At 41.6% G+C, this 12,460-nt stretch overlaps 1 protein-coding gene across 2 annotated transcripts in view; it reads right to left on the minus strand.

Moving 5' to 3' along the window:
* Nucleotides 1-12,460, minus strand: part of LAMA1 (laminin subunit alpha 1) — a 170,432-nt gene that overhangs the window by 15,723 nt on the left and 142,249 nt on the right. The window contains exons 49-55 of one of the 2 annotated variants that reach the window (XM_055237979.2): nucleotides 8,269-8,419; nucleotides 7,414-7,558; nucleotides 6,790-6,931; nucleotides 4,087-4,201; nucleotides 3,728-3,901; nucleotides 1,492-1,643; nucleotides 641-826 (exon numbers count right to left, since the gene is read on the minus strand). In XM_055237979.2, the coding sequence (XP_055093954.2) occupies nucleotides 641-826; nucleotides 1,492-1,643; nucleotides 3,728-3,901; nucleotides 4,087-4,201; nucleotides 6,790-6,931; nucleotides 7,414-7,558; nucleotides 8,269-8,419 (1,065 nt within the window). Of the gene's footprint in view, nucleotides 1-640; nucleotides 827-1,491; nucleotides 1,653-3,727; nucleotides 3,902-4,086; nucleotides 4,202-6,789; nucleotides 6,932-7,413; nucleotides 7,559-8,268; nucleotides 8,420-12,460 lie in introns of both variants that reach the window. The other variant, XM_055237969.2, reaches the window with a different exon arrangement.

A 12,460-nucleotide genomic window follows, 5' to 3' on the forward strand; every position in this document is an offset into this window, starting at 1 on the left:
AGTGACCCAGCCAGGAGGGAGCTTCAATTTCCTGATGCCCAGGGTACTTCCAGGTTCTCCTGGGCAGATGCTGGTCCCACAGAGCAGAGCACAGTTTGTGTCCCATCAGCACCCTGTCCAGAGGCAGAGGGTGAGCAAGGAGGAATGAACTGCTCATGGGCACATGTCAGTTCTTTTCCTCATCATGAGCTCCACACAGGGAATGGAGGCTTCCAGTTCTTAATTATACAGTAATTGTTTTTGGGGAAGCCATTAATAACCTGAAGCTGCTAGTAGCCCCATAGTAAACAGCTCCTTCAAAGCAATGTTCTCCAGACAGCAAGAGACTTACATCACAAAATCCCTATGTTCCTTCAAATGCATGTCAAAAATATATTTAAATCCCGGCTCTTTATGGACAGTCACAGAGAGCTAATGTTCATGATGGTTTTTAAAGTATGATGACCAGATCTGTCCAGCATTCTAATCCAATAAAATCCATCTGGGGAGACTTTCATGATAGAACAATGGGGTTCACTCATTATTCGGGAACTTACAAAGTTTTCAATCTCAAACAGTAAAATGAGATTTCAGATTAGTGTTAGCACTCACCATGAAAGTTCAGAAAGTGCAAGAACATGCAGAGAGCAGGTACACTTACTCCAAATTGAAGATCAGGTTTTTGATACAGCCATGGAACGATCTTCTCATTGTGAGCAGCGATGTCCCCTCTCCCTCTGGAATTCCCCCGACGTACAGATTGGACACATTTATCGTCCTGCTTTCTACTAATGGGCCCAACTTCATTTCCACAGGATTGTTCTCATCCAATTGGACAGTGATAATTCTAAAAGACCAATGGAGAAAATAAATGAAAAGCTTTAAACATAATGAAGTAATAATTCCATTTTAGTCCATAATTCCCACAAGTTCTCACTGAATAATAAAAGTTCCCTAAAGGTGCATTTTAACATGACACTGTGAGCAAAAAGGTGAATCTTGAAAATTAAAACTCACAATTGAACATTTTTCAGAAACAAATGGAATGTTATTAAATATCCATTGAGACTGCTTTTTGGAGAGGTTTTTTCTTTTTTTTTTTAACCTCTTTACCTATGATGAAAATGCCCAGTGTGCTTTTAAAGCATTCTGTATACAGTTTTGGAGGGAAATATACAGGAATGTTGATATAGTGCTATTTACTATTGATATAATACTATTTACTAATAGTGTAGTACTATTTGCCACAGAATCAATCCAATGTGAAGACAATTTATGCTGGGCCCCAGTAAAGGGCAGAGTTAAAGTTGTTTAATTATAAAAATTCTACAAGTATCTTATTACAAAGCAGATGAAACTGGTTCCCAGGAAGAATCCTAGCAAGGTTCTAGAATTATTTGGATGCTGATGACCCCAGTCACTAGCCCCCCAGGGCACCACCGCAAGGTTCCTCTGCATTCCCTCTGAGCTCACCACACCCTCATTACACACTGCCTGGCCGCGTACAAGTACCTCCGATTCCTGAGCAAGGAGATGGAATGCGCTTGTCCGTCGCTGCATGTACCCGTGGGAGCATGCAGGAGAGCTTTTCTCAGGCCTGTCCCATCCCCAGGATTGACATGTACCTCAACGTTGCCTCCGATCAGCATGATGGAAAAGAAGGGCTGGGGAGGCTGCATAGAGAATTTCCCAGACAAAACACATTACTATATGATTTAGAAAACTTTCATCTTATGAAGATAACGTGAGAAGATTAACATCAAGTGAGTAGAGCAATTCCTTAAGAATCTTATCAGCTGTCACAATTCTAAATTTTGTATGTTACTTTCTAATCTCTGTTCATATAATTTATATTCTGCATTATGCTATTATTGCTGAAGATTTCAAACATTTCCATTCCGCATTGCCTCATACTTATTGTTTATTGCTACATTAGAAACCAATAAGTAGATATATTGTAATTTGTCTTTTTATCAATGAAATTTAAAGTAGTTTCCAACTTTTTATTACCATACATATGAATATTTAATTGTTTTGCCTGTGATGTTGTTTCCAACGTTATGAAAAGTAGAATTAAACCTCTGAAGGATGGGAAAATATTTAAAGCTTTTAATTTTTTTGACACATTGAAAAGAGGTAGTTTATACACTAGAAGGATTGGAATGGGAGATCTCACAATACCCTTGCTAGCAATGGCTAATATCATTCCTTTTTGCTGACTTAGTAAGCACACTTTGATTTGAAAGCAACCTTACTAAGACTAATGGAGAAGAAGTTTGGCAGTTCCTCAAAAAGTTAAACATAGAATTACCATATGACCAGTGATTCCACTCCTAAATATATACCCAGAAGAACTGAAGACAGGGACTCAAACAAATACTTATCCACATATGTTCATAGCAGCATTTATTCATAATAGCTAAAAGGCAGAAATGCCCCAAAGTTCATCCATGAAGTAACTGATGAACAAACTGTGGTATGTATATACAGTGGAATATTACTCAGCCATAAAAAGGAAAGAAGTACTGATCCATGCTCCAATGGGGATGAACTTCAAAGACATGCTAAGTGAAAGATGCAAGACATCATATGATTCCATTTGTATAAAATATCCAGAATAGTAAATCCATCTATAGAGACAGAAAGCAAATTGATGGTTGCCAGGGGTGGGGAGAGAGGAGAATGGGGAGTGACTAATCAATGGCATAGGCTTTTGAGTGATGAAAATGTTTGCAACTAGATAGAAAAGGTGGCCTTGTAACATTGTGAATGCACTAAATGCTGCCGAATTGTTCACTTTGAAATGGTCGATTTTAGGTTATATAAATTTCAGCTCAACTAAAAAAGAAAAAAGATCAATGGAGCTCATTAACCAGTCTTAGTCACTTTCAGCCCTTCCCCAAGTATGTCGTGACACATTTGGGTTCTGCAAACTTGTGTTCCAGTCCTGACTGTGACTCATACCAGTGGTGGGACCTTGGTCAGGTTTACCAGGCTCTCTGAACACATTTCTTCCTCAGCAAAATGTAGGAAGCAGCATTCCCCTTGCAGCATGGTTGTAATAATTACACAGCAATGTCTGTAAAGTACCTTGCAGAGTACCAGGTGGCATTCTATAGATTTTAGCTGCACGGACTCAACTTGATTAAGACAGTGTGCTAACATTCTGTAAAGTCTCTTCAAACTATGTGATAGACACAAATTTGAGCCGAGAATGGGGAAATATCACCTATGCTCTTGAAATGGAATATAAATAAGGAAAATGGTCATCATTTCTCTCCTCTCCCCCTGTTAGTTTACTGTGCTTGTCACAGCCCACATTTCCCTCGCTGCTCCTTTCAATCCTATAATAGATAAAGAAAGTCTTGCTTCATCTAGCAGTAGACTGAAGACCTCAACAGGATTTAAGGACTGCTGTTTTGGCCCTGGAATGAAGAGAAATGACCACAACATGGGGAAGAAAACTCGGTATATGCCATCTGAATAAGTTTTTAAAACATTAGAGGTAGACAGCAAATAACTTTTTCCTCAGTCACTAGACAAGGAAGATGGATTATGCAATATGAGAAATCATTGATTCATAAGGGGACGACATTCAGCAACAATAACTTTTACTTATTGAAAATGCACATCCATAAACAACCAGGAACACGGCGACAATAAATGTTTATGAGTCAGTCATTTTCCATTCATTGTTTCCCAAAGTCATTTCCCGAGCTCGGGGCTCAGGAGAACCGGCCCTACTTACCACGTGTGCTTCCTCACGATCACCCCGCTTCTCCACATCCCTGCCGAGGGCAGCCAGGATGATGCCACTGCTGTTCGTGGTGGCAAATGTTACCAGCCATTCCGATTCTGGTGACAAAGACTTGGGTGGCAATTCAACGTAGCCGCCTTTCAAGAAGCTAACACTCCGGATGGGCTGGACAAAGAGGAGATGAAACAGCATGGTGAGTTCCTAGCTGCGGCCAAACCTTCCATGGGGAGGACACTGCTGGTTTCCCCGTCATCTCTTTTCTATCCCCACTGATTTGTTGTGTTATGATGTTGATAAATCAATGGACACTTATGGAAACTCATTTGAATATGAATAACAATGTTTCCTACCTCCAGTGAACAGCCTTTTCTCACTCCATAGGAATTTCTGAGTAAGTCAAAGGTTGATCTGGATATTTCCAGGTTCTTGATGCAGCCCACAAAGCTTTTGGTGGTGACACCTCTCCTGTAGGGAAGGGCATGAGAACAACCACAAAATTTGGATTTTTAAATTCCATTTTTGAAAGAAGGAATACAAAGCCACTGGACAAGGCACAGTGGCTTATGCCTGTAATCCCAGCACTTTGGAAGGCTGAGGTGGAAGGATCTACCTGAGCCCATGAGTTTGAGACCAGCCTGGGCAACATAGTGAGACCCTGTCTCCACAAAAAATAAAAAATTAGCCAGGCATGGTAGCATGCACTTGTAGTCCCAGAGACTGAGGCAGGAGGATTGCCTGAGCCCAGGAGTTTGAGGCTGCATTGAGCCATGATTGTTCCACCGCACTCCAGCCTGGGTGACAGAGCAAGATCCTGCCCCCCAAAAAAAGAAAAAGGGGAAAAAAACCCTATACTTCCGGAAAACCTGTTTCTATGTGTTACTCTGCAGAAATGTCTTGGCCTCCCTCTAAGAGCAATATTGATAGTGAGAACTTCAGGTCAAACAAGTACTCTCTTACTCTCTTTAGGACTACAGAAAGGGATCAAACTTAGTGAGCTTGGTTACTTGGATGGCTACCTACAGAAAACACAGGCCAATTAGAAGAAAGACAGTGCACAGTGCATTGCAGCACATAGATTACAATCCAGTCTCCATGTAGAGTAGAATGCTTCCCTGGGGACAAGGGCAGGTAATGCTACTTCCCAGGATCTGACTGCTAAAAAAGGAAGTCATTGGCTGTTGTTTACGTTGCCTATCTATGAACTTTGTCCTAAAGGAAGTAACTGCATTTGGTGAAGTCTGGGATTATCCGAAACTCTATTTCTCAATGTTCAAGTCAATATCATATTTTTCTTACCAGAAGTCTCCACACTCCTGGCTGAGGTCAGGCTTTAATGTAGTCCAGCTCTAATTTCCAAAATATGGAGACCACTGAACATCTCCCAGCTGCACTCTTCTGTGCCAGCTCTTCACAGGAGAGCTTTGCAATAACATGATTTCCTGTTACAGTCACACCTCATTTTTTTTTTTCTCATGTTGAACAATGAGCTATGGACCATTAAGCAACTACGTGATTTTGGACAAATTTCAACCTTTCTGGATCTCAAGTTCTTTCCACGTAAACAAGGAGGCTGGCTTTGATGACACCTAAGTCTCTTCTACTGAGAACATCTGTGATATGGGCTTCTGTCCTTTCCTGCGTTGTCTACACTGGGCCGTCTGGGCGAAGTCCAGATGTACTAGGACATAGCTGAGGCTACAGGAACACCCCAGTCCTGGTCCCAGCATGACAGGGCATGAATCTGGGATAGGATCCAGAGACAGCTTCCAGTCCTGGCTCCGTCTTGGCAGGGAGGTAAGACTTAGCAAGTGACCAACTCCCCTGAGGTTTAAATGGATTCAATTCTAAGACCAGGAGGTGGCTGTGGTTGCAAACTATGTTCCTTGGGACTTTCCAAGATTCCTGGCAAAGAGAAGGGGCACAGTGGAGAAGTGGCTCTCTCTACAAAAGGCTGCTCATCATAGCAACTGAATGGCTCCAGCTCTGTGCCATATAAGAGGATTCTATAAAAGAACCTGACCTAAAGACAGAGCACTGCTAAAAATGGACATTTGCTAACCACTATGCTGAATGGCCCAGTTTGGACATTTAATGACCCCACTCCCTGCAAGCTGTCTTACCTTGACTATTGGACTTTCATAAGTGTCTTTTTTTAATGGTGTGAAAGAACCTTAGAGTTTAATTACAACCAAAATTACAAAACTGAGGACAATGAACCAGCCACACAAAGTTTCTGTAAATCACTAAAGTCACAAAGCTCAACATGAATCAGTCTTACACAAGGATTCCATTGTGTGTCCTGTGCCATTTCATTCCACTTCTTGATGCTGGTCTTTCAACTTGCACATACATTATTCAGTCTAACCACACAAAGGAGAATCCAAAGTCTGCAAAAAGCATGATTTCTTTTTTTTTTCTTTTTGACTTAAAAGAGATCTACTTCTCTAAAATGTCTAGAGAGGGGGATGAAGTATGACAGCAAGTAGGGTCCCCAAATATTGCACGGTAACAGGATTTAGATGTTCTAAAGACAATACATATAAAATCACGAATTTTTCTGCAGAAGGCCTGCTTTACTTCTCAAGTCATATGGCGTAGAGTACTTTGAATAAATAAAAGCAGATGTTACAGGTTGAACCGTGTCTTCCCAAAAGATGTGGTAGTCTTGATCCTCCTTATGTGTGAATGTGACCTTCATTTGGAAAAAGGGTCTTTGCAGAGGTAATCAAGTTAGGATGAGGTCATTAGGGGAAGTCCTTATGCAACATGACTGTTGTCCTTATAAAAAGGGGAAATGTGGACACAGGACCCAGGCCAAGGAATCCCTGGGGCGACCAGAAGCTAGGAGCATGGAACAGATTCTCTCTCACAGCCCTCAAAAGGAAGCAAGCCCTGCCAACACCTTGCTTTTGGACTTGCAGCCTCTAGAACTGGGAAAGAATAAATTTTTGTTGTTTAAGCCACCTGGCTTGTGATACAATCCATTCTCAGCCCTAGCAAGCTAATACAGTTGGAAATCAGGGACATGAAAATTCTGCAGTTTAATATCATACCTTACAACTCTTGACCTTGGTAATCCACCCACATAAATCGGGTCCTTGTCTAGGCGGTTGAGGTCGGAAGATGCTCCTGGAGTCTCGCCCTGCTTGGTTTCTTTATTACTGGTGTTATAGGCATCGATAACTGCTAGGACTCCTAAAAGGAGAGCACAGGCAAGAGATAAGAAAAGGAAAATCCCTTCCATGTTAAGGTAAAATGCAAACTTCTGACAACAAAGTTCATTTACAAACGCATATTCTCTTAGATTCTACGAATTTGATCAGCTAATGCTCTTGGCTATTGAAGGACAAGTGAAAATCCTTTCTATCAAAGTCAATACACATTGCTAAATGAGAGCAGTATGCATGTGGAAGAGAATAGAATGAATTTGATTCTTGATTCCGATTCAGCATTTAATGTTAAATAACACACTTGGAAATCACAGGCAAATACAAGTATAACACTCCTCCAGCAAAATGTGAGTCCTGTTGGTTAGTATTCCAAAGACAACACTGGCTTTCAAGTAAACTATCATTCAACAGCCAGAAAACTACTGTGGAAAAAAGACTGCTGACTTTGAAAAGATTTCTATTCTTATGAGGGTGACCGAAATCTGGTGAGTCCATCTGTGTCCCTACCTTGCTTCCGGTTTCGCTGGAAGGCAATTTTGTACCAGGTTCCATTGTTATAACGTCTGTCTGTCAAAAGGGTAAGGGGTCCTGAACCCAGGTCAGTCATAACCTTCACTCTGCCACGAAACAGCTCAATGGATAAAAAGTCTTTCTGTAAAAAAGAGAACACAGTTCCCCAGGTTATAGCTTTATCCCAAGTTTCCCTTTCCCTTCAAGTCAGGGATGGCCGAAACCTTCTAAAGTCAAACTGAGAAAACTGGATCTGGCTCCACAGCCAGAGGTCTATCAGCTCCGAAACCAAAAATGCCCACGAAGGCTTTCTAGAATACTACACTAATATAAATGAAATGCCATCCGTTGTTACCAAAATCTACAATTCAGTAAAAGAAATGGAATCTCCTTGTATCTTTTTCATTCAGACTGACAAGGAGCCCACTCTAAAAAATAAAACCAAAAGATTGAAAGACAGAAATCACCAGCCCATGAGATGCAAACGAGAACATGAAATTCCCACGGATGGAATTCAAACAATGTCACGGTCGTCACAGTGAACCCAGAACAAGACATATTATTTGAGCTCAAAATTTAATATCAACTGTTGAATTGATATCTATAAAGACTAGAAGGCTAGTTTCTACGTGGTGTTCTTCTATATTTTTCTAAAGGTTCTACAATGATAATAATTTAAAATGAGGAAATTGTTTAGCACACACATATATTAATACTAGTATATGCTCATAAAAATTGTATGTTATACATATGTACATATTTAATTAGTAAATCCTCATTAAACATAAACAACCACATAGCAATCTAAATGTGTGTATATAGTAGGGCCTAGGGCCCCATAAAGACTCTTACTGTGCCGTGTGAACCCAGGTAGAGAAGAAGTCCATTAGGTGAAAAGGTATTAAAAAGCATGATTATCTGGGTCACGGTAGCCGGAAGTGACTTCTCCACGACAGAGTACCCACTCCCGTCAAAATGGAAGGAAGGGTCTTCATTCTGGGAGCTGCAAAGCAGAAGAGATGAAACAGAATCCATTCTCAGGAGGGTAGAAAGAACCAAGAGCACACTGAGTTCTCCTCCACAAAGATCACAGTAGAGCTATTAGTTCCATACTTTCATAACGAGGGTAGATGATCATATTTAAAAATATGCTTGCCATGTGAAGATGCAAGACAAATGCCCAGCTGCTTTATAAGGAAAATAATGTTAATGTAGGCAGTATTCATTGTGGTAAAAAGATATTTCTTTACAGGAGGATAACTGCTATAAATATTTCAGTTTATCAACTGGATTTATTTGTTCTAATCTCCTTTAATATAACTGTCCTCTCTTAACTCTGGTGCCTTCAGAATAATTTTTATACTGACATTTTCACTCTGCTGATGAGGTTTTAACTAATACCTTAGGGAAACTAGAATTATGATGGAAAGCAAGTATGTGCCCATATATCAGAAGCATCACTTCACGAAACAATCATCACTGACATCCTCAAAAATCTGCAGGATGAGCTTAAAGACCCATATATCATACTTATAGAGATGAGAACATGGGTTACAACAGGGATATAATACGGCCCAGGGCATTTTCAGGTGAATGTGTTTTCTGGTCTTCTCCCCCAACACAGCAAAAGGCTGACTTGACTCACTATTCAATTACAAAGCCATTCATCTGGAACTGATCATAATTACGATCCAAAAATAATTTTCTGGACTATCATAAGGCTTGAGAGTGAAACTTGGATGAGGATGGCTTTTGGGTAAGAATTTGAACTGTTCCCAGTTAGAGGTGTAACAACCAAACTCAGTGCCACATTTCCAAGCAAGGCAGTCTAACCAAACAGTAAAATCGTTTCCACGGATGATAAAAGAAAACCAAAAAAAATAGTGCTTTGTGAAACCTGAGGTTTCAAATGTATAACTACCTGCACTCTTGCTTTTTCAAAAATTTCCATCATGTGGTCTCTTTGAGGAATTATAACTTAAAAGAAATGCACTCTGCATAAATTCTTCAACTATGGTTTAATTCTTTAATTCTTAAGCCTGTGGCTTCCTAGCCGTATGTTCCATTGTTCTACCTCTTGGCCAACCACAGTGCATGTGCCTGAGGATAGAGACTCTAGAGCTAGACTACCAGGGTTCAAATCCCAGGTCCCCAACATACTAGCTGTGTGAACTTGGAAAACTCACCTAACCTCTCTGTGTGCCCTTTCCTTCATCTATAAAACAGGGATGACCATAAAACCTCTCTGGGAGGCCTGCCCCAGGCAGTTCTTAGAACAGTGCCTGGCACACAGCAGATGTTTTCTCTCATTCTGCGGTGTTTGGAGGTCCTCGATGGGCCGGTCCTCATTTCTGCCTATGAAAAGCTGAGCCTTAAAGATTAAAGTACCTTGTACAAGGACATACCTCAAGAAATCACAAAGCCAGGTTTCAAACAAAACTCCAGAAATCTGTCTTGGTCCTCAGTGCATGGCCCTTCCCTCTCCAGAGCCTGTGAGCCCTCCTCTCTCAAGAATATGGGGGCTTTCTGCCTCCCCAGAGCCTATGAGCCCTCCTCTCTCAAGAAGGGGGGGGCTCTGCTACTGGGTTCTCTCCCTCAACAGGGCCTGCTGGAGTGAGGTGGCCACGAAGAGGGGACCTCAAATGAAATGATGACTGAACATGACCAAAGGCTTGTCCCCATGTCAGTCACTCCCCTGAACTTCTCCCAGAGCCCCTGCCGGCTTCCAGACTATGACCAGAGACACACGTGCCTCAATAGTCGGCCCAGGTGCCTGTTCCCCAAGTGGGTCCCCGCCTTGGTAAGGGCCCAGGACAAATGAAAGCTCAGTTCATCACAGCACTTTGTGGACAGCTCTGTTCCAGCCTTGGAAATGCCACCATCACCCGCAGGTTCAAGTGGGAGCCTGGAATTAGGAGAGTGTCCGCCCTCTCCAGCGCTCAGCCCTGTGAGTCTGGAAGAATCACCAGACCTCCCTGATCCTCCGAGAGCTCCCTCATGAGATCTGGATAATCCTGAGCTGACCTACTAGCATGCCCTGCTGCCATCATGCGAGGGCGTGAGATAACCCTGGCCCGGGCTTGGGATGCTGCTTCTCCAACTCTGGCCCCTTGCCACAGCCCATGCATTTTCTGCTTTCTATACAGGCATTTTCCCCTAGGCCATGAGATGTCTGAGGACATAAACGTGTGATGTATGTGGACATGGCCGGTACCTAGCAGAGGGCCCGCAACACAGATGACTGACTCGTGTCAAAGGCCAGCCACGTAGCCAGCACTCTGTCACAATGTCCACTTGTAAATAATGCAAGGATTACGCCTGTTAATTAAAGGGTCTTTCCGTATTTATTTTGATGAGGACTGTTAGAATCAGTGGTTAATTTTGTAGTATCCTTTGAGAATATAAGAGATTGCTCATAATTACAGAGTGACACCATGTACAAGTGTAATAATATATTCAAAGAGGAATAAAAAAGTTTCAATTAATTTACTCGGTAATATAAATCACATTTAAGAGTAAACAGTTAAAAATTTTTTAAAAATTTAGAGGACATCGATGGGCTAATAATTTAATAATGGCAAATTATACACAAACGGAAAGAGACAAGGAATTATAATCTAAGTCTGCTAAAATGGATTGTTACTAGAATTAGGGTATTAACTCCTTGAACTAAAGTTTTTATCTAACAGGAGAAGGGGTACAGTGGGGGATGTTACCTAAAATGAAGACGGTTCAATGAATTTACAAACAGACATAAAGTGCCAGTCTGTGCCTATATCAGCACTTCACAAAATATGTTTTCTGAAGCAGAAGCAACTCCAGATGCACTTTCCTTTTTTTTTTTTTTTTTTTGAGACAGGATCTCATTCTGTCACCCAGGCAGAAGTGCAGGGGCTCAAGTGCTCCTCCTACCTCAGCCTCCGGAGTAGCTGGGACTACAGGTGCACGCCACTACGCCTGGCTAATCTTTTTCAATCCACCTGCCTTGGCCTCCCAAAGTGCTGGGATTACAGGCGTGAGCCTCACCCAGAGGTACCTTTTCAAAAAGGTACCCAAGCTCAAGTGAGTTTGGGAAATGCTGTAACTCTAGCCTCTCCCCAGGACAGGGTTACCATGCATGTTAGCATATTAATGCTAATGAAAGGCTCCGATAGCCTCACAGCCAAGAAACATGCTTATGTTTTTAACTCCGTGTTTCCCAAACATTTATGATCAGTACACAATACCTATTAATACCCTACACCAAACTAGTATTCTTTAGAAACACGTATTTTTGGAAATGTTGGCCAATGTAACAGCGGATTTGTTAGTCCCCAGAAAAACATATTTAATCAGACCCTAGTTTGGTTGAGCTGATGAGTCAATGTGGTTCTACTGTTCAGCTGGGTGGCCAGCCCTCCGTCAAAGAGCCAGTCTTGAGTTGTCAGGAGGGCAGCATCTTTGACCCAAAGGTCCAGGGCGTGTGGAAATCTGGTGGCAGGCCAGGTATTTCAAGGGGAACAAAACATGTGACTACCCAAAAAGCTGACTTCCTCATCCCAACAAAAAAAAGAAGAGCCGGAAATCATTAAATTCATTCAGTGCTGTAGTTTGACGTCAATGATTTCAAAATACCTCTGGAAATGACTGATGAAAATAGAGGATATCGTCACAGGTAAAGCAGGGGGACTTTTTCATACTAGAAATGTTTAATTTCTGTTAACCATTTTTCTTTCTAACTGTGAGGTTAATGATCTGGGGTCAGTGGAGGGGATAGAGTCTAGGGGTCGGGGTGTTTTTCATGTTAGAATTACTAAATTGCTGTAAGAGTTCCTTGCTGGAAACACAGAATAAGGAAAAAGTGGCAGATCAAAGAGCCTGAATTCAGGCGCTCATTCCACTGAAGTTCTAGAGCAGGGCGTGTCATTACCTCATGAGGCAACAGCATTTTTTATCATAGCTGCCAATTACAAAGCCATGCTTTTTCACGTTTATTTAAAAAAAAAAAAATCCTGTGACATTTACCCACAAAGCAAAGCCACATCACTGTAGGAGACCAGTGGTG

Source organism: Symphalangus syndactylus, chromosome 1, assembly GCF_028878055.3.
Source record: "Symphalangus syndactylus isolate Jambi chromosome 1, NHGRI_mSymSyn1-v2.1_pri, whole genome shotgun sequence".
NCBI classification, from domain to species: domain Eukaryota; kingdom Metazoa; phylum Chordata; class Mammalia; order Primates; family Hylobatidae; genus Symphalangus; species Symphalangus syndactylus.